Source organism: Fusarium verticillioides, chromosome 4 (genome assembly GCF_000149555.1).
Source record: "Fusarium verticillioides 7600 chromosome 4, whole genome shotgun sequence".
In the NCBI taxonomy this organism is placed as follows: Eukaryota; Fungi; Ascomycota; class Sordariomycetes; order Hypocreales; family Nectriaceae; genus Fusarium; species Fusarium verticillioides.
Window position 1 is genome coordinate 3977705 of NC_031678.1, and position 19737 is coordinate 3997441.

Below are 19737 nucleotides of genomic sequence, written 5' to 3' on the forward strand. Positions count from 1 at the left end.
GTTACTCATTTCAGGCTTAACCTCGTCATTCGTTGTCATGATTTCGCACAAACTTCTTTCTGGGACTGTTGTCCTGCTGCTGGCTACTTTAGCTAACGCCGGCCCATGTCGTCCGTCCTCGATTATTTCCTCCTCAACCTATATCGCATCTGTTAGTGAGACTGCGACCAGTTCCTTCGAGAGCGAGAGCGTGACGTCCACTGCTTCTGTCGTTACGACCCAGACTACTACCACCGCGACTGAGAGCAAGCCCGAGAGCGAGACTGGATATACCGCCACTGTAGACACAACCCCCACCGTCTCTTCGGTTGAAACCACTACTACAGCTCTCGTCGACACGACGACTACCACGGCAGCTACCACCACCGAGACCACCGAGGGTACAACCACCACTGCCGCAGCTACCACGACCACCGAAGGCCCTGAAGTCGTCCAATCCATCTACATGTTCGGCCATAGTACTACCAACCCCGGCCTCGCAGACACAGGCGGCACAGGCTTCGTTTCTCTCAGCGACACATCAATTCCTGACGTAGAATTCATCGACTTCAGGAGCGCGGGCGCCGCCGGGGATCTCTTCTTCACCCTAGGCGAACGTAGCGGCAAAGTCAAGATCGGCAATGGCGCGAACGTTGGAAAACTCGTGGGATATTTCCCTTCGTCCGACTACAGCTTGGTGATTGCTGCTGAGACTGCGCTCGCCGAGGACAACGGGGTCTCGCCCTTGGATTGCGATATTGTCTCTCCAAACGGATACCCGCAGCTTCAGTGTCAGTACGGCGATCAGGGGCTTGCAGACTTTTGGACTTGTGATGGACACTGGACGCTGGTGATACCTGGTTTTGACTTCACCAGCAAGTGTGCCCGTGCTGCTACGTCCTACAAGCTGGACTACATTGAGGTGGATTACGTCCAGTAAAACACCGATAACGCCAACATATCATATACTTATATAGATCTGTATATCTTCTTCTTCTTACTCTTCTAGATGTCGCGGTGTAAATAGGTTCCTTAGGGTTTAGTTATTGAACTCCATTTACTATCTCAACGATATTGTGCATCTTATGGTCCTGTTCTTCCTGCCCCGCGACAAGCTAGTCAACATCCTGCCGTGCAATATGCCGTTGATGCCATCACCGCTGTTCTGAAGGAACAAACAGGAGGGTTCAATCTGTCTAGTGTCTCTATTGGTGTCAAGTTTATTTATGAGGATGAGCCTTTGCTCGACTTTCACTACACTCCTTCCATCATGAATCCGGAGGAAGGTGTGGAGAAGATCAACGCAGGTACGGTCTATCGACTGGGAAGCATTTCGAAGGTATTCACAGTACTGGCGACGCTGCGTCTGGCGGAGGATGGTGTGTTGAGTATGAATGATCCTGTGACTCGCTGGATTCCTGAGCTTGCTTATAGCGATGGATCTGATTCCAGTGATGAGCTTCATGTTGTTCACTGGGCTGACATCACTGTTGCTGATGCTGCGGTGCACCTTTCCGGCCTTGGCGGAGATATCAAGTGAACCTGAGAAACGCAGGGCAGTAAGTGCTAATGATGGTAGTGACGACTGATATCTCAGCTTTCCCGTTTGACTGGGAAGCTCTTGGTTTTCCGAAGCTGTTGAAAAATAACAAGATTCCATCTTGCAAAGGTAACCCAGGAGCTCCAGTCTACACCCGAAATGGTAAGTTACAGATTGGATCGTAGTACCTCGTGGCTAAACTATGATAGACTTCCTCCATATCTTCAAGTCCTACCGGCCTCCCGAGTACGAACCTAGCCAGTCACCAGTCTACTCCAATGCGGGAATCAGCCTTGTCGTTGAGGCAGCGTCTAACAAGGTCTTCGACGCCGCCATCAAGGATTTGGTCCTGAAACCACTAGATCTCAAGCCAACATACTCAGGTATCGTCCCAGAGAACTCAGAGAACATGTTAATTGTGGCTGGAAGTGCTGACTGGGACGCTGATATCGGCATCATTGCTCCGTAAGTACATCCTCTCCAGAGTCTTAACCTTACTAACGCAATCAAGTGCCCGCGCCGTAGGCTCTAGCGACGCCGATATGCTATCTTTCATAACCAGTACCCTCAAAAACAAAGCTCTCTCTCCATCAAACACCCACCGCTGGCTCAAGCCAGACACTTTCACATCGACTTGGAGCGCTTCAGTCGGGTCGCCTTGGGAGATTTATCGTGTCGACAACATCTGACGGACACATCATCGACTTATACACCGAGGGCGGTACGTTAAGCGGCTATCAGTCCGGTATGGCTATGATTCCTGACACTGGCCTTGTCGCGTCTGTCCTTGGTGTATGGCCAGAAGTCTCGAGTGTTTGGGCACAGCTCGCGACTTTCAACATTTTCGAGGCGCTGATCCCAGCTATGGACACGGCAGCTCGTGCTGAAGCCAAAACTCGTTTATCTGGAAAGTATGTCGACAAAAAGACGGGCTCTGCACTCACCCTCTCTTTGTATAAGGGAACTGGTCTGGTCTTGAGTAACTGGACTGCCCGAGGTTTCGACGTCCTACCCAATTTGAACCGCTTCCAGCCTGGACGATATAACTATACCACTGATTCAGGCATCAAGATTGTTCGGCTATGCCCTACTGGTATTGAGAACAAGTCTTGGGCTGCATGGAGAGCTGTGTTCCTGACACTAAGTGACAAAGAAGCAGAGATGATTGAAGGTCTGACTTGACTTATCGACTCTCCACCAACTAAGCCATCTCATCATGGTCAGTCTGTAGCTTCAGGTCAGGGATGTGACGTGCATTACTTGGCATATGCTCGATCGTTTCATTTACAATGGTCTTTGTACGGATCACTTTTAGTTTAAGTATAGAAAGGATAGGGAGACTGTTAGTATTATGTCTAAGGGATTTGATGTTGAGACGAAGAGTGTGGAGAAGTAAGCTTGAGGCAAGAACATGATTGCAGAAGACGTCATCTCATTCGATCAATCCTTGTTACTTCATCATAGTTTACTTCCATATTGTATTTCCATTTCTTTAAGCCAAGTAAGAGGCAGAGGCTTCGTGGCATTCCTCGGATTTTCCGGTTCTGACGTGCAATGTCACAGCGAGCACCAGCGGGGCGGAGCTGCATATGTAAGCTTCAAGGTAAATGTACGTCTGACTTACGCCCACTATACGCTGTAATACGCCAGGTTCAGAATACGGCTAGATCATTATTCCAAATTCCATTTACTTTCGCTAGAGATTGAGATGACGCACCTTGGAGCTCCTGATGGTTTTCAACAGCTATAAAATGATCACTTTCGCATACGTTAGGACCTCGTCATCAAACAACAAACACCACACTTTTCACCAAGACAGCCACATATCCATAACTATGCACAGAACCACTGGGATCCTGGTCGGGCTCTCAGCCTTCTTGCCCGCACTCGCAACACCGACAAGCCAACCCAAAAGCTGTGTCCAGCTCCAAATCCCTGTGACGGCTTCAGCCAATAACACTCGCTACAACTCCGTCAAAGTCGAAAGCAACATCGACCTTGTAGACTTTGTTTGGGACACTTCGACCTGGCCCCACGCCAACAGGAGCGTTGAAGTCCTTCCCGTTCACGGGACTTATTCTATAAGCGCTCAGCTCTGCATTCCTGCCGATGGCAAGAAGTCGGATGTCTTGCAGATCGCCACCCATGGTCTAGGTTTCGACAAGCGGTAAGTAGCGCCCGAAGATATGCTGATAGACCCTTAGCTAACCACGATGACAGATACTGGGACCCTGAACTCAAGCCTGAGAAGTATTCTTATGTCGATGCTGCTCTCGCAAAGGGGTACTCTATCCTGACTTATGATCGTCTCGGAACTGGCAAGTCCACCAAAGCCGACGGATACAACGAGGTCCAGCTTGGATTGCAGGTCGCAATCCTGAAAGAGCTCACTATTCTCGCTAGAGATGGAAAGCTACTTGAGTCGTCCAAGGCTACCAACAAACGTCCCCAGAAGTCTTTCTACGATTACAAGCCCAAGAAAGTCGTTCACGTAGGACATTCATTTGGTTCCGCCACAACAAGCGGTCTTCTCTCTCTCCACGGTAGTCTCAGCGACGGCGCCATTTTAACTGGCTTCCTCCCCAACAACCAAAGTGGTAAGGTCGGTGCTAATACATTCGGTTTTGAGTTTGCGCGACAGTATGACCCCAAGCGCTTTGGCGATCGTCCTGCTGGATATGCCGTGCAGGCCAGTTTGAGCAGCATCCAGCAGATCTTCCTCAAGAAGGGGTCTTTTGAAGTTGAGGCGCTTGAGTATGCTGAGAAGATCAAGCAGACTGGTACAGTTGGGGAGTTATCCCCTGGTCTTCTTACACAGCCTTCTACTGAGTTTAAGGGTCCCCTCCAGGTAAGTCATCTTCATCCACTGAGGTATAGACATTAGGCTGATGAATATTACTAGTACTTCATCGGTGAGAATGATTACCCATTCTGCGATGGCGATTGCAACAACACCTACGATATGGTGACGCTCAAGGGCCTTAATCCCGGAGCGTCTCACATCGGGGTTCACCTACAGCCCGACACAGGCCATGGTCTTACTCTTTCTACCAATGCTACGGCGGGTTATGAAGTCATGTTAGCCTACTTGGGCTCTCAGGGACTTTAGCGACTTCACGAGTTAAATTTGAAGCAAAAGATGCATCCGCATGTCTTCTGTCTAAAGATTATCTAAAGATTATTCTAAGGACTATCTAAAGGTTGTCTAAAGATCATCTATGGCTTAGCCCTGCTTGATGTAATCGGCAATGTTGGGTCGAGCCTCCAATGCATTTCGGAACTTGACGATGGACTCGGGGAGGGTTTCCTATGTACCTCATGTCAGATCGACATTATTCACTTAACAAGCACAAAACATACCGGAAGTGTCTTTGTTCGAATATCGTTGTCAAGAGAAACATAGACCGCAAAGTCGGCGTAGCTGACAGTGTCTCCAAGAAGATATGGCCCTTCACGCTCGGCGTAGTACTGGTCGAGGAGCTCATAGTATTGAGGAGCGTCCTTTTCCTTGTAATCAGGGTTGAAGCCCTTGAGGTTGGCAACCCATTGGGCCTAATTGCCCTGTTAGCTTGATCTATGAAAGGTGTAGACATTGGAAGTGGACTTACTCTCCAGTCAACGTAGATATCTGACACTAGATCAACCAAGTACTTGTCGTCATTGGTTGTGCCATCGTATGCGCCGAGTTCTCGTGAGAGATATCGTAGGATCGGCACGTGCTACCCAGATGCAGTCAGCTTCTTTCATAATAATCCGAATGACAGATGGCGACTGACTCCAGTGAGGACTTTTCCCTTGTACTCTACCGAAGGAAGCTGTCCGGTGCGAGTCAGACCTTGCTTCTTCAGCTTCTCCTTGGTCTCAGGCCAAGTAGCATCACGGGCGTATAAGCGCTCTTCAAACTTGATGCCCGCGTCAATCATGAACAGCCTGACCACAAATGTTAGTAGATATCAATGTACATCCACGCCAACCACGGGACCAGCGTGACCTTGCCAGACTTACTTGACGACTTCACCACGGCCAAGCTTGCCGATGGCGAGGTAGTGATAGACAACTGAATCCGAGGCTGACATGATTTCGAGATGGCTTTGGTTACAGTATGTGTCTTTTGGACAGAATGTTTCCAGAAAGAATTGATCAATTAAGTGTTCTTGATCTATTATACTGTGGGGTTTTCACTAGTCACTGCCCAAACTTTGACAGGCGTACTCCACCACGATGCCGTATTTCCGTTTCCGCGGATGTCGGCTGCGGTTTCGGCTAACGCATTCCGAGACCGACAATTGAAACAATCTCTATCTATCAGTCCAAATATAAACATCTCTAACAGTCGCGATCATATGTATGTAAATGCCGATAATAATTCGTCGTGAGGCCTCCGTGCGGTCTGTCAAAGATATAACACCAATCTCCCGGGTCGTCGGACGCAGAGTAAGCTTGACATGAAGGGTTGGCGACACAAATCGCTTTGCAAGCGTCGACGCCAGTGACTTTTATCATGTCGATGCGACCGTGAAGAGCGATGCCTTGTACACCGCATAAAGGCGTTGATGGGGTGTTTTCAGAGCGACAATGCTCTGATTCTGTTTCGAGGTCGGCGATGCGGTCAAGGCAGGCGTCCATTTCTGGAGCTGGCACCTCTTCGAAGGGGTCCCCATGGTCGTAAGAATCGATGTCCTCAGCCTCGCTCTCGGTGACTTTTGTCATAGAATAGACACCGTCTCGAGGAATATTTCTTCCGTGAAGACTAGACACGACACAGCGTCTTGACGGGTGATGGTATGAGTATACATCAATATCCAGTGATTCGCAGATCTCCGCGCATTCGCTGTACGAGGACACTTCATCGTACGCGACTCCCTGTCGATACATGTTGCATTTTACTTCAACGCGTAGTGATGACATTATCGAAGTGAATTCCTCGGTACGGTCCGCTTTGAGACCGGCTTATCGCTCACAAATTGCTGCAGTCTTGTTGGTAGACTTGTGAATACTGCGAACTCATGGGCCACTCTGCAGCTCGGTCCTGGGTTTTGGTCAAGTGCTCTCCAGGTGGCCTTTTCCATGACTTCATATCACCATCTCGCGTTCATTGTTCGGCGAAGAGCTCACCGAGCATGATCTTCCTCTGACTCCCTAAAAACATCACCGGAGCCAGCCTTCCGCTTCGTATCGGAAGTCGCGCTCTCAACGGTGCCAGAACTACAAATTTCACCACCAATCAAATCCGCAGTCATCTCCGTTAGGACCTCCCGCTCCAATAAGCTTAACGGATGATTCGAAGCAACTCAACACCTGCACTCCACAAAATCACGGATTTTAGCAGTTATCTCGCCAGCATAGCCTCCATCTCCGGGCATCAACTCAAAGCGGTTAAGTCACCCGAACCCGAAATAAGCTTAAGTCAGATACGCGCATCCCTAAACATGCGACCGGGGGGACTAGCCTATCAGAGTTGGGCTGTCCGTCACCTAAGTGGAGGAAATGGATTGTCCTGAAACAAGGAGCTGAGCACCTTATTTTATTTTGTGTACAGCGGAGGATGCTGTTTGTTCTGATTGATGGAGAAGGGGGGAGTGGGATAGGCGAATTAGAATTGGTGGTTGACTTGCTGGAACCGTGGTGTTGGGATGGCATGCATGGATCATGCTCGGTCGGATTGATCGCGAAGCAGAAGAGAGAACATGTATAAGAAGGATAGCTAGTTTCTTATCATTGTTCCTTTCGCATCAGCCCAGTTACGTCTCTTTGCATTGCCATTCGCTTCCATTATTCCCATTCATCAACCGTTGACCGGCTTCTCTTCAACCCAACTCTCCAATCTTCAACACCGCCAAAATGCACGCCTCCAGCCTTCTCACCCTCCTCACAACCCTCCCCGCCGCAATGGCCTGCCTCGGCTACACAGGTGGCGTCCCCAAAGCCACAGGCACCAAGTCCCTCAGCGCCCCCCAATACCTCAAGAAGGGCCAAGTCTTCGACGCTAAGTGGGTTCGTTACGACCGCGGCGTCAAGTGCTCCGGCCAAAGCGAAGGCGGCGAGAAGGACGCTGTGTTTGTTCTCGAGGACGGTGCTACTCTTCGTAATGTTGTCATTGGTGCGAACCAGAAGGAGGGTGTGCACTGTCTTGGTGCTTGTAACCTTGAGTTTGTCTGGTTTGAGGATGTTTGCGAGGATGCTATCTCTATCAAGGGTAGTGGAACTGCCAACATTATTGGTGGCGGTGCTTATAAGGCTGCTGATAAGATCATCCAGCACAATGGATGCGGCCATGTTAACATTGTCAACTTCTGTAAGTCAAGTCCATCGCCTGCTTGACTCGCACTAACATTTGCAGATGCCAACGACTACGGCAAAGTCTACCGCTCTTGCGGTAACTGCAAGGGTAACTCCAAGTGCAAGCGATCCGTCCACATGGAGGGCGTCACTGCTGTCAACGGCGGTGAGCTCATCGGCATCAACACCAACCTCGGCGACAAGGTAAGTCATTCCGACATATACACTGGACATGCCATACTGACCGAGGACAGGCCACCTACTCCAACAACTGCTACCCCAAGACCCAGTGCCAGGGCTACAACGGTTGCGACAAGTCCAACGGCGAGTGTGAGCCTACCAAGGCTGGCAAGTGCTAGATGTCTTTGTCGGCTTGGCATTGCTCTGGTGGCAAGTGTGTTTCACGTTCTTAATTGGCTGGTTGGAACTTAGGGCCGACACTTTGTCGTCTATTCCCATGCTCTGTACATTATTTACCTAGACAACTGAACATATATATGTCGTTTTTACCAGTGATCTCTTTCGTGCTGAGACTTATTCCGTGTAAACTTGCAGAAGCCGGGATCCTTTCATATACTTACCTCTCTTGATATGTCTCGTTGAGACATTGTGAGCTCTGAGCATCAAGCAATACTTACCTCTAAGGAAGTTAAGGCCTTGAGCCTTTAGTCAGTCAAGCTGGTCTAAGGTCGATACCCACGCTTGTTGCATATCCCTATCGGCACCTTGTGAAGTGGGCTACGCAGGCTAAGAAACTTATGACAGGGTTAAATATTTTACGACCTTCAAAGGGTGATATGACTGAGCTTCAGGTTTCTGTTTGACCAACTTGCAAAGTGGAAATTTACAGCTACTAACTCCAACTAAACGCCATCTACATCTGACCCCCTTCTATCTTACACCACGGAATGTCCATCAGCGACTGACGGTCGCCTAACTACCCCATGTGAGAAGGCCTCCTTGAAAGCAGGCCTGGGCACATGACATGACTATCCTAGTGATTGCTGAGTTGCGCGATGTGCATTTTATCGCTTGCACCAGGTCTGGTCGCTGTTGAGGAGAGGACCGAGGTATGATTCGGGAACTGTTCAAGGTTTCTTAGTCACATTTACATGCAAACAATCAGGAACCCGGTTGACTTACTCTCGAGTCCGTTCTGGAAGCTTCCGCAGAGCGTCCCCCACTTGTCGTCGTTGTCGCAGTTCTTCCACTGAGGCTCAGATCGAGACAGCGAAGGAGAGTCCTGGTAGTTCCACTCGCACCAGTTGTGAGTAGCCTGTCGATATTATTAATAATCCGGTCTTTCACACGTTTTATGTCTACTTACGAGACAGGTAACGCCAAGCTCCTTGCCGTTGAAGGTAGGCTCCTTGCCAGCACAGTCCTCGACCTTGAAGACATCGGCAAGAGTAGCCCAGCCCTCATCAACAATAGCCTTGGTGAGCTCTATCTGGTTGTTTCGCCAGTCATTGGGGTTGTGGAGAGCATAAGTGTCGGCACCGTCGATCCACCACTGGTTGCAGTTACCGGCTGGGTCAAGAGCATCGCAGGAGATGGCGCCGCCAGTTTCACTAGCACGAGTCTGAGCGTTGAGGCCAGTGCTCTTGGCCGAGACAATACCGTTGGCCTTGAGGGCGCTGGAAAGAATGAAGAGTTGGAGCTGGTGGTAGAGAGTATTGGCCTGAATGGTAAGAGAGGTAGTAACACGCTGAGAGAATCCACCGTCCTGGCAAGCAGCGATGAAAATAGCAGGATCGCCCTGTACAAGCTTAACGGTCTCAAGAAGGTTGTTCTGATATGCCTCAACAAGCTTAGCAAGACCAGAGCCGATATCACCGAGCTGAATGAATCGGTCATTTGCTGTTTGAGTCTTTGTCAAAGTCTCACCGAGCTTGCCGGAGAGATCAAACGCAGCACCGAGACCAGCACGAATGAAACCAACAGCTGTACCAGCATCGCCGGGAACGAGACCAGTGAAGATGGAGACGATGCCGAGGGTGGAGCCGAGGATGTTCATGAGGCCGCTGGTGGGGGTGTTGGCTTCGACGGGGGGGGCAACCTTTGCGACGATGGCGTCGATGGTTTGGCCGGCGAGGGAGGCGCCGTTGCTGAGGGCGCGGGAGTATTGGTTGAAGAATTGGTAGACGGTGTAGATGTTCCAGAGGGCCTGTGCCTATTAGTTTGTGGCAGTTGAGGGAAGTGATGGACTTACGTAGAATTGTTGGTTGGAGTCGTACTTGGAAACATCCTTCGTGTTGAAGGGAGGGCAGGTGTCGCTGGTGATCAAGTTGCAGGTAAGACCAGTGAAGCCCTATTCTGTCAGCCTTTTGTATTTACCATAGTCTTTTGTATGCTTACGTTGAACTGAAGGTAGCACTGAGCGAAACCAAGTTCGTCGCAGTTGGCCTTGGTTCCATTCTCGGTGACCCAGTCATTGATGTACTTCTCCATGTCCACTACTCCCATTAGCTTCATAGCCACTCCACAATATCATCATTTACTCACAAGCCTTCCAGCATTCTGGCTTCAGACCAGTAGACGACGATGGAGAGCAGTCGACTCCAGGGTCAGCCGGAGCCGGTTCCGGGGCCGTGCCATTATCCTGACGCTCAACCAACGGAATCGCAGAAACGACCGTGGAAAAAGAAAGAGACAGCAACACTGTTGCAAGGATAGACATGATGAAAGAATGACTTCTCAAAGAATGAAGAAAAGACTGTGCGTGACCAGCAGCGAAAAATGAATGTTACAAGATGGTCGATGGTTCAGACGAAACTCAATCAGCCTACATCGCAAGACTATATAACCACAGGCCAACAAATCGTGGGGGCCGATATCATACTAGAGATGCTATAGTCGGCAGTTGAACTCTAATGAATTACCAAAACGTAACCGGAACACAAAACTCGCTCCAATAGAAGCAAGACGTTCATCCTGTCATCTCATAGCAAGTAACCGCCTTGGCAGGGCTTCAGGTTGAGGCAGCTGAACTTTAACAACTGGGGAACTGGTCTTATCGGATTCAAAAAGGGAATATGCATGACGTTGAACCAGATCTTGAAACTATGGCCCCTGCAGAGCTTCGAAAAAGGCGCTTCGTATTGTGAATACCCCTGTAACATCTCCAGATATGGTTATGATCGATTGCGGGTTGGAGTTTCACCCATGCAAGTCAATTGTCGGCCCGAGCATAAATCACTTTTAGAGATGAATAAAGTTCATTGGCATTCTTTTTCTGGAAGGTCATTGTGCTCGTGGAGATACCGAATCTTTGTAATCGCCGGATTGAACATGACTCGTTGGTGGAAATGTGAAACCGGCTATGGAGTCACCGTCAGGCAAGACCCTTGCTCCAACGTCCCCACGTGCCACTGTAGATGTCATTATATTGGATGTGATACGCACTTAAAATGGGGTCTTTGGCAGCATCGCAATTTGAGTCCGTTGATGATCTTGGCGTGTTTTATGGTGAGGGTATGTTGATCTGCCGCGGTGATAACGTCAGGCGGAACATCATCATGTTAAATGTCTCCGCTTGGCAGGACTAGGTGGAGACAATGATAGGTTGCTTGGTGTGCATTAGCTCATCTTTTCCAACAACGCTGTCATGCCTATGGTCTATCAATAACTCCCGAGTTCCAGCGCGCAATCATTACGTGTATCGAGCCTTGCACCATCAACTCGGCAAGCTCCTATGAGAAATGCTGCACCCACGTCAGCCAGTCCAAAGTAGCATATGTAGTCTCGGGCATCGACGGCAGGCAATAAAAGGTTAAGCCTAGGACAGCTAATCTTAATAAAATGCAGGTAATTCCACCTATTGCCAAGGTCAAAATTACCTCGGCGGTCTGTCATCGAAATCCACAGAATGAAAGAATAGCGCCCATCAGGGGTATGAAAGAAACACCAAGCGCTCCAACGTTGTAACCATCTCCATAGTCACCTGACCAGCCCGAAGGGAATTCCCAGTTCCATGCCGATGAGTGAATGGCGAGGAATATCGTCGAGGCGATCTAAAGCGAGATGGCCGCCAGATAATCCGAAAAAGGCCGATCTTCCTCGTTGAGATTGGCCATATCCAATGACTCGAAAACGAGATCGAAAATCTTGTCCTGGGACAATCCTCGATTCTTTCCCGAAACAGTTCCTTATCTAAGAGTGTCAGGTCATCGATAGATAAAGTGTTTAAACCTACTGCGCTTCTTATATTAGGTGTTATCATTGTGACGACTCGTCTCAATTCAACATCAAAAGGCTTGTTCCACCAAATGATGTGTATAATAATGGTAAAAGGGATAAATGCCAACATCGCCACCTCAAGAAGAGATATAGTGTATCATTGTATGACTCGACAAATGCTTTGCACAACGAGCCATATGCACTGGATGGTAGCACACGCTCTAGTGATGACATTATATTTGCTTAGATCCTTGATCTCAGACTCTGGACCATGAACATATGAGGTTTAATATCTGCTAATAGGAAGTCAGAATATTAAACCAGGTAAGTTTATGTCCACAGAGGTACAAAGAATATGGGAAAGGAAATGGAAATCAGGCGACATATATAGACAATGAGCCATTCTACCTTCAAAAGGTCCTTGCCCCGTGGAACGGAATTCCCTGCTCTCTTCAAGGACTTGATAACCTGTACGAGCTATGTCAGTTACTTGATTGCTTGGCTGGACATTTGTAGGAGGGACCTGATATTACTACAAACTTAAAATAATACTAAGAGTTATTATACTAATAGTTAAGAATGAATATATTATATAAGTAATATTTGGATTTTCTGGAAACGAGCTCCTTAGAGATTCTAGCAGTACTTAGTAGTTCATAAACCTGCTTCTAAGGTTCGAGGCAGCAGCTCTTATTATACCTGGGTGAGCGTGTTCTCTCTCTTCCTGCTTCTGCCCTTGTGTTCTCTCATCTCGGGCCTGGCACAAAACTAGCATCTTGAGCAGATATGCCCTTTCAGCCAAGCGAGTCCCATCAGCCTCACCCCTTCTCCTCAGAGCAGGTGCCAAAATACAGGTCACAATGTCACTGCTTGGAGAACCGTCCCTCTCCTGCTCTACCTCCATCTTGGTATTGTCAAATGCCATTGGCTTTCTTTCGTGATGTCGATAGTACAACTGCAGCCCTGAGGCCTGTGTATTCATATCCATGTCAAGCCTGACAGCGTCATCCCAGATAGAGCTGACTTGCTCACTTAGATCTTTAGTTTTGGCATTCGGGGGGAGCAAACCAATCAAATTGTTAGTTAGCTCATTGAAGCTCTCCTGCTGGGACTCCTTGCGTTTACTGCCCCCATGTGGATTGAGCGGGTCCTGGAGCAATACACTTGTTCTGGCTTTCCACAAATCGATCTGTCGTACTTTTTCTTTGTGATTTGCTGGAGATGATTCTTTTGAAGGCTCTGATCGTGATGTTAGCACCCCTAGCTCAAGGTAAAGGGGAACGGTAGCAAGTACTCAAAGAATCGAGCAATTCGCGCATTGCTGGAGGATTTTTTGCCCAAATAAACCTGCCAAACACATGATTGTCTAGAAATCCCCATATATACCCCCTGACGATGGACGACGGGTTGAAATCTCTGCACATGCAATTGGGATCTAGGTCTAGCATATCAGCCATCTCGCTGATTGGGTTGGAATAATGTTTGATGTCGGCAGGCCAGTCATCATAGTACTGATAGGCAAAGTCTCTGATATTGCGACGTAACAACATCACTTTTTCAATAAAGAATCTGTCGTCAAAAGGCTTGAAGCCACGATCGTTAACCAGATGGGAGTTCAAGTCCGCTGCACTTTGCTTCCAAAGGGCTTTGTATTCCTCTGCCTCAGCTGTTGTTTGATCGAGGGCTATATTGAGTTTGTCTTCCCGTTCGTGGCTCTTGTTTAGAAGGCCTTTGGACTCTTCTACCTTAGCAGTTGAGTGACTGAGGACTTGATTCAACTCCTGTACTTTCTTGCGGCTCTGGCCTAGAAGGCCTTCGTACTGCTTGTTCTTTTTAACTTCAGTATCTAGAGCTCGTTGAAGATCACGCAATTGAATGTCGAACACATCATCGGCTTTAAGTTGTCGGCTTGGTCTAGGAGGCAGCGCTGGGCCGACCATGGCAGCAGAGCTTTCATATGGCGAGATGCTGTTTGTGTCACCGTGTTTGTCTGTTGATGGTGCGCTGTTGCAGCCCTGCACGAGAGGCTAGAATTACTCATTAGTATCACTGAGAGATACGAGGAGCGGTAATAAACCTACAGTCTCCGACGTAGGTTCTTTGTTCCTTTGATCGAGACTCATTTCATATTGAGAGGCCTGATACTCCATTGTTGCGGGTAGTCAACTTGAACTGATAGAGAAGAGAAATAGGAGCTTGGTGTTATTGATGCTGCCGAGAACTTGGGGGTCTGCTACATTCAGAGAAATGAGCTCAGGCAAAGCGTAGGGCAGAGACCTGCACTGTTAAGGCTCTAGCCGCCCTACCCATTATCGAAATTCAGGCTGTCAAGTCTAAAAAGAGTACGCGCCCACAAATGTATCAAGAATGATCCAATAGAGGGGCAGAGTACAGCCTGATTGGCAGCTCAAAGTAAATATTTCGCACCACCTCGCATGCTAGAAAGCCATTTTCATCCTAAGAAAAGATCCAGCTGTTGCTATACAAACCTTTTAGCTTACCTGGAAACCTAGCTGAAAGGTTGCATCGACAAGGCAGGCTGTGGTAATTCTGACCACCATCTATAAATCTTTGCCTGGCTATTGCTGTAAGAACCGTTTGGCTTGCCTAGAGACCTAACTGAGAGGTTGCATCGACCAGGCAGGCTGTGGTAATTCTGACCACCATCCCACAAACTTTTCGCCCGGCTAGTTTGAGCAAAATATCCAAATTAGGCTATCAGTCCGCAGCCGACGTTACACAAGCCTACGGCGCCCAACAAGCCGTAGGCATGCATATTTCCATTTTCAAGCCACTCCAGAGCGGGCGCTTCGATCGCCGATTACAAAGCCTGCCATCGAGTATTTCAAGTGGATTCCTAGGCGAATGGTATGGCAGGCCTCATTTTCCTCTTTCGTTTACCGATTGTGATGCATTGGAATAACATAGCCTGGTCGCCAAGATATGAAGTAACATTTTCAGCCGCAGCTGAGGATGCATTGGAACCCAAAGGATCAGCAAGCGCAAATAGCCGCCAGCCTGTGATATCGAACAACCATTATGATACCACGTAACTGTACTGTAGCGACAAAAATAGCTAGCCTGACTTCAAGTGAATCATTGCCTTCAGAGCCTCAGTTGTAGTGGCCTCGGATGCTTAGAGATGGTATGTATATTAAGTGCGAACTACCAAAGCGGTAGCCAACTGTATACTCCCTTTAACCTTTCCATTCTGCAATTACTTCACTTTTTTACTTTGCATTGTTTTAAGTACCACGTTACACAAATTATCCTCAACGCCATACGCCCGATCCGATATGCCTCTTTTTCGGTCAAAATCTCAGCGTAATCTCACCAAGGATGATAGCACTTGGTCGCTGAAAAATCTTGTTGACCGTGTACGAAAGAAGAATAATTCCAACCTCGACGATCTCATGATCATCGGTATCGATTTTGGAACCACGTATGCTCCTCCTCTTACTGGAATGACTGTCAGTAACTGGCTAACTGAGGTGTTAGATACTCTGGTGCCGCATGGGCCACTGTTGCCGACATTGAAGTCGATGGTGTCAATGTTATTACGAGTTGGCCGGACACTGGAGCCCAAGAAGGCAAAGCTCCGACTGAACTCTTCTATGAACATGGCAAGACTATGTGGGGTTACGAAATTCCCCAGGAAGCTGATCCTGTACGATGGTTCAAATTGCTACTTTTGAAGGATGAGGATCAACCGTCAGAGATCAAGGGCCATGAGTACCTCGTAAAGGCTCGTAATATGCTGGCCGACGAAGGGAAGTCCACAGTGGATGCTATAGCTGACTATCTTCACCTTCTATGGGGCCATGTGCTCAAGACTATTATCAAGGCACGCGGCAAGAATGTTGTGGAAGCTCTCTGTTTCCATGTTGTCATCACTGTCCCTGCTATCTGGAAGAACTACGCACGTGATGCCATGCTTGAAGCTGCCCAAAAGGCTGGCATTACGGCTACTCGCCGCGCAGGGCCGACAACTATCTCCTTCGCCCCGGAGCCCGAGGCAGCAGCTCTCGCCTCGATATGTGAGCGGGCAGAGAACCTCGCGGAAGGCGATGTTTTTGTGATTTGCGACGCTGGAGGAGGCACAGTGGTAAGATATACCGACCTTGGAGACGCTGAAGAGGGTTTTTCACTAACCACTCACTAATCTGGTCTAGGATCTCATCAGTTACAAGGTTGAAAGCACAGACCCCGTTGCTCTTCAAGAGGCTGTTGTCGGTTCAGGTAAGATACCCATTTCTAACCTTGGTGATATTCTGTCGAAGCAAGATTAACAACGCTTGTAGGCGGCCTGTGCGGCGGGATATTCATTGATCAAGAGTTCCAGCGCATCTGCAAAGCAAGGCTCGGTCGTGACTGGAGTAGCCTCAGCCAGACAGGTATCTCGGATATCATGAAAGGCGAATGGGAGAATGGGATCAAACGACATTTCAAACCTGTCACGTCCTCCAAAGCGTTCATTGTCAAGCTTCCCGGCGAAGTCTTCAGAGGGTCTGGGGGAATTGGATTGAATGACAGTTCGAAGAAGCCGATTATAAAAGACGGCCGAATTCATTTTTCAAGGTTAGTCAATTTTATGCTCTCAAATCTCATGGTTGGCGAGGTGACTGACCAACTTGACTGGACAGCGAGGACATTGAGCAGACCTTCACCAAAAGCTTTAACGAAATTGCGGCTTTGCTGGATGCACAGGTTCATTCGGCAAAGAAATCAAACCTAACAGTCAAGGTTTGTTTTTAGATTTCATCAATCTCCGTAAATGCTGATTTCTGATAATATCTAGGGAATTATTTTAGTTGGAGGCCTTGGATGTAGTCCCTACCTTCAAGACTACCTAAAGGCAAAATACAAGAGGAAGAAAATCGACGTCTTACAAACTGATGGAATGAAGCCGTACGTATCACTACCATGCCACGTCGTTGTCACTGAAGCTCATAAGTTACTAGACGGACAGCAATTTGTCGAGGAGCAGTCTATAAAGGCCTCATCGGTGGTGCAGAGGCTGCAGTCGCAGGAGGCCCTAGCGCAGGATCCTCAGGCAAACACAGCAAAGCACTCAATCTACTTGAGCACAAGAGCCCCGTGACTATCACTTCAACTCTCTCAAGGCTCAGTCTCGGTATCGCAACCGAAGTGCCTTTCGATGAAGATGTTCACTCTGAATCAGACAAATATTGGGACGATGTAGAAGACTGCTACTACGTTAGTGGAGTTATGAACTGGTACATCAAAAAGGTATACCCCCAAACTCTAAGTCTACACTCTGACTAAGCCTTATATAGAGCCAAAGCGTACAAAAGGATAAACCACTAAGGAAGTCCTTTTGGTGGACTTTTGAGAGCCGACATGAGTATGAGAAGTTTGTCCACAATGCCAAAGAAGTGATCTTGCAGTGCGACCATAAAAAGCCTCCTAAAATGGAGAACTACTTGGTTACTAAGTTCTGTGAAATTAAGATATCCTTGGCGAAGAGCTTTGAGCAACTGGATGACTATGACAGCCCAGGTGGGAAGCGGGTCAAGAAGATCGACTTTGACATTGAAATGGTTCCGTCGGGGGCTTCGGTTGAGTTTTCTGTTTATGAAGGTGACCGAAAGATCGGAACGAGTGGTATGGGCAGTATCATTGACGATTGATGAAAAATGGTATTAAGTGTGGATGTAGCGGTTTAATTTTGGATGGAAATAATTGTATGTAACAGATCCTATTGTAGCGTTATCGCATGATTCTCTAAACGTCAAGTAACACACTTGTTTCTCTTTCTTCACATCGTCTTTTTTCTTCAGCCTTTGTTCTGATGGTTCTCGTATGATAAGCCCTTTTCCAAAATTTCTTAAACTTGTTGCCTCGGATGTCATCATCGTGATACTGCAGCCCGCCGCCGGGGAAGAAAATCGGGAGCATTGAAAGGCCAGCTTTGGGTACCCACTTCTCCAACTCGACTAATGCGCCCTGGACCCCAGACGCGTAGATGATCTTATCTTGCCTTGACTTGTGTGGCATGAAGGGGTTCCAGGTACTGAGACTGAAGGGTGCAGATTTGGATTCCGCATCTTTGGCCTTTTCTGTAGGGGCTGGCTTCAATGTTGCCAGCCATTCCGGTGCTCCATCCTCCTCTGCCATGGACGACACCCACGAGGGCATGGGAGCTTGTTCCCTATTGCCAGTTGGGGAGCGACAATCTAACCGGTCAGCGCTTTCTGAGACCCATGACCTCACAGCGGACAGCCCTTGTATATCTTCTTCCAAGTTGACATCAGAACTAGGATCATCTTTATAACATTCCCGTCTACCAATAATAGTAGGTGCCTGAGAGAACCTTGTCAGGTGAAAGTTTGAAGCTGCAGGATGTCTTGAAATCCCAGCAGCCAAGACATTCTGTAGCATTCCAAGTCCTCCCGTGGCAATCAAAAACCAAGTGTGTTGCTTGAGACCTGATATCGATATCAAAAGGCAAACCCACAATATTGAGAGTATCAAAGAAATCCAACGTGTCTCAGTCCGAGGGACTGGCATGTGAGTCGCGAGTCGCTCTAAATCCCAAGAGCCGTATGAGCTGATGAACGCCATTATGTGCAAATGGCCGTTGCCCCGAGTAAGGCACTTCACCTTGTCATGGTTTGAGAAACACGGTGTGCCCCATTTCTCTTCGATCCATTGGGGTAGGGAACATGTAATCGCTACAAGGGTGATACCGGCAAGTGCGACGACAAGGATAGTCCAGTCATCGTAGAGAATACCGGGCAGCATGACTATGATGAGCTGAATGAACAGGGTAGCCCAGCCAAGCCACCAGACGAAATCGCAATGCGGAGTTGACGCCGGTTTCAAATGGAATATGTCGATTCTAATAGATTCAGCCCGACCTCCTTCGCTTATTGGCCGTGGATCGACTGGATGATGAATCTCATGATCACGAAGTAATCGTCCCAAGACCCAAGACCTATTATGACGAACAAATCCATTAGAGCAATTTACGACTATTGAAGAACAGTCGGTCTCCGGTATCAGCTTCATGCTTCCTACAGCGGCAAGAAGATTTGTGAAGCTGTACGTAGCCCATCCGAAGGAAAAGGCAACAGGTGCGATAGAGATGTGGGTTTTTGTTCCAGGTATACGCAATCTGTAACCAACCAACTGAGTAATGGCGGCTTGGACGATATCGCTTCCGATTAGAAGAAGAATGCTTAATATATCGCCTGGATTGGCCCATTGTCTACCAAGGTCCTGTACAGAAGTGCTCATGATGAGGGCAAGGAATAGAAGGGGCTAAAAGCGGTAGAGGCTACTGGTGCACCGCGTAGAGTCGAGATTCCTGATCAATGCAGTCAGCATATATAAAACAAGAAGGGTCTAGGCAGACGCCATGGACTTGATGTCCACATTGGAGAGTAACTACAGGGAGATACTTCATTGGCTCCAGTCCTGAGTAACTGTGAACACATAGCCCATACGCCTGCATAGAGTGAAGCTATGGAACTTTCAACCAAGGTTACAAAGAAAAATGCACGATCAAGACGACTCACCTTATTGGTGGAGGTGTTAAAAGACCACCACATCTCTCAACCCTTAAATTTGCACGCTACATAAATGCCTCGCCCCCAAAAGACATAGCTGAAAACGAGCTGTAGACACGTAGCAAGTTGAAGTAAAAGAAGGATGCATCATACGACAACCAGCGGTTTTCCTTGCCTTTTTAGGCTCAGTGTGGCTTCGTTGCCTAAATATGCAACGTGACTAGTTGC

At 48.2% G+C, this 19737-nt stretch overlaps 12 protein-coding genes across 12 annotated transcripts; 7 read left to right on the forward strand and 5 right to left on the reverse strand.

The window, feature by feature from the left end:
• Positions 1-37: 37 nt before the first annotated feature.
• On the forward strand, positions 38-919 carry FVEG_12430 (hypothetical protein; the record flags this gene model as incomplete). Its single annotated transcript, XM_018901776.1, has 1 exon — positions 38-919. The coding sequence occupies one exon, from the start codon at positions 38-40 to the stop codon at positions 917-919; it is 882 nt and encodes a 293-aa protein (XP_018760337.1).
• A 69-nt stretch (positions 920-988) lies between these two features.
• On the forward strand, positions 989-1519 carry FVEG_17257 (hypothetical protein; the record flags this gene model as incomplete). The annotated part of the gene is made up of 2 exons (XM_018906510.1): positions 989-998; positions 1023-1519. The coding sequence occupies 2 exons, from the start codon at positions 989-991 to the stop codon at positions 1517-1519; spliced, it is 507 nt and encodes a 168-aa protein (XP_018760338.1).
• Positions 1520-1551: 32 nt separating this feature from the next.
• On the forward strand, positions 1552-2208 carry FVEG_17258 (beta-lactamase; the record flags this gene model as incomplete). The annotated part of the gene is made up of 3 exons (XM_018906511.1): positions 1552-1681; positions 1729-1984; positions 2031-2208. The coding sequence occupies 3 exons, from the start codon at positions 1552-1554 to the stop codon at positions 2206-2208; spliced, it is 564 nt and encodes a 187-aa protein (XP_018760339.1).
• Positions 2209-2266: 58 nt separating this feature from the next.
• Positions 2267-2701, forward strand: FVEG_17259 (hypothetical protein; the record flags this gene model as incomplete). Its single annotated transcript, XM_018906512.1, has 1 exon — positions 2267-2701. One exon carries the CDS (start codon positions 2267-2269, stop codon positions 2699-2701), a length of 435 nt encoding a protein of 144 aa, XP_018760340.1.
• A 653-nt stretch (positions 2702-3354) lies between these two features.
• Positions 3355-4628, forward strand: FVEG_12432 (hypothetical protein; the record flags this gene model as incomplete). Its single annotated transcript, XM_018901777.1, has 3 exons — positions 3355-3686; positions 3740-4367; positions 4422-4628. 3 exons carry the CDS (start codon positions 3355-3357, stop codon positions 4626-4628), a joined length of 1167 nt encoding a protein of 388 aa, XP_018760341.1.
• Positions 4629-4632: 4 nt separating this feature from the next.
• FVEG_12433 (hypothetical protein) lies at positions 4633-5631 on the reverse strand. The gene is made up of 5 exons (XM_018901778.1): positions 5525-5631; positions 5296-5449; positions 5128-5238; positions 4880-5071; positions 4633-4826 (listed from the first exon to the last, which is right to left on the reverse strand). Exons 1-5 carry the CDS (start codon positions 5593-5595, stop codon positions 4743-4745), a joined length of 612 nt encoding a protein of 203 aa, XP_018760342.1. The 5' UTR covers positions 5596-5631; the 3' UTR covers positions 4633-4742.
• A 214-nt stretch (positions 5632-5845) lies between these two features.
• Positions 5846-6427, reverse strand: FVEG_17260 (hypothetical protein; the record flags this gene model as incomplete). The annotated part of the gene is made up of 1 exon (XM_018906513.1): positions 5846-6427. One exon carries the CDS (start codon positions 6425-6427, stop codon positions 5846-5848), a length of 582 nt encoding a protein of 193 aa, XP_018760343.1.
• Positions 6428-7360: 933 nt separating this feature from the next.
• FVEG_12434 (pectate lyase) lies at positions 7361-8157 on the forward strand (the record flags this gene model as incomplete). Its single annotated transcript, XM_018901779.1, has 3 exons — positions 7361-7814; positions 7860-8002; positions 8053-8157. The coding sequence occupies 3 exons, from the start codon at positions 7361-7363 to the stop codon at positions 8155-8157; spliced, it is 702 nt and encodes a 233-aa protein (XP_018760344.1).
• Positions 8158-8823: 666 nt separating this feature from the next.
• FVEG_12435 (hypothetical protein) lies at positions 8824-10478 on the reverse strand (the record flags this gene model as incomplete). Its single annotated transcript, XM_018901780.1, has 6 exons — positions 8824-8882; positions 8942-9074; positions 9126-9965; positions 10011-10109; positions 10157-10254; positions 10304-10478. 6 exons carry the CDS (start codon positions 10476-10478, stop codon positions 8824-8826), a joined length of 1404 nt encoding a protein of 467 aa, XP_018760345.1.
• Positions 10479-12623: 2145 nt separating this feature from the next.
• On the reverse strand, positions 12624-14127 carry FVEG_17261 (hypothetical protein; the record flags this gene model as incomplete). The annotated part of the gene is made up of 3 exons (XM_018906514.1): positions 12624-13216; positions 13272-14004; positions 14059-14127. The coding sequence occupies 3 exons, from the start codon at positions 14125-14127 to the stop codon at positions 12624-12626; spliced, it is 1395 nt and encodes a 464-aa protein (XP_018760346.1).
• Positions 14128-15273: 1146 nt separating this feature from the next.
• Positions 15274-17628, forward strand: FVEG_17262 (hypothetical protein; the record flags this gene model as incomplete). Its single annotated transcript, XM_018906515.1, has 9 exons — positions 15274-15419; positions 15476-16082; positions 16150-16216; positions 16279-16555; positions 16621-16720; positions 16776-16885; positions 16939-16985; positions 17046-17227; positions 17275-17628. 9 exons carry the CDS (start codon positions 15274-15276, stop codon positions 17626-17628), a joined length of 1890 nt encoding a protein of 629 aa, XP_018760347.1.
• A 94-nt stretch (positions 17629-17722) lies between these two features.
• FVEG_17263 (hypothetical protein) lies at positions 17723-19237 on the reverse strand (the record flags this gene model as incomplete). The annotated part of the gene is made up of 1 exon (XM_018906516.1): positions 17723-19237. One exon carries the CDS (start codon positions 19235-19237, stop codon positions 17723-17725), a length of 1515 nt encoding a protein of 504 aa, XP_018760348.1.
• Between the last annotated feature and the right edge of the window lie 500 nt (positions 19238-19737).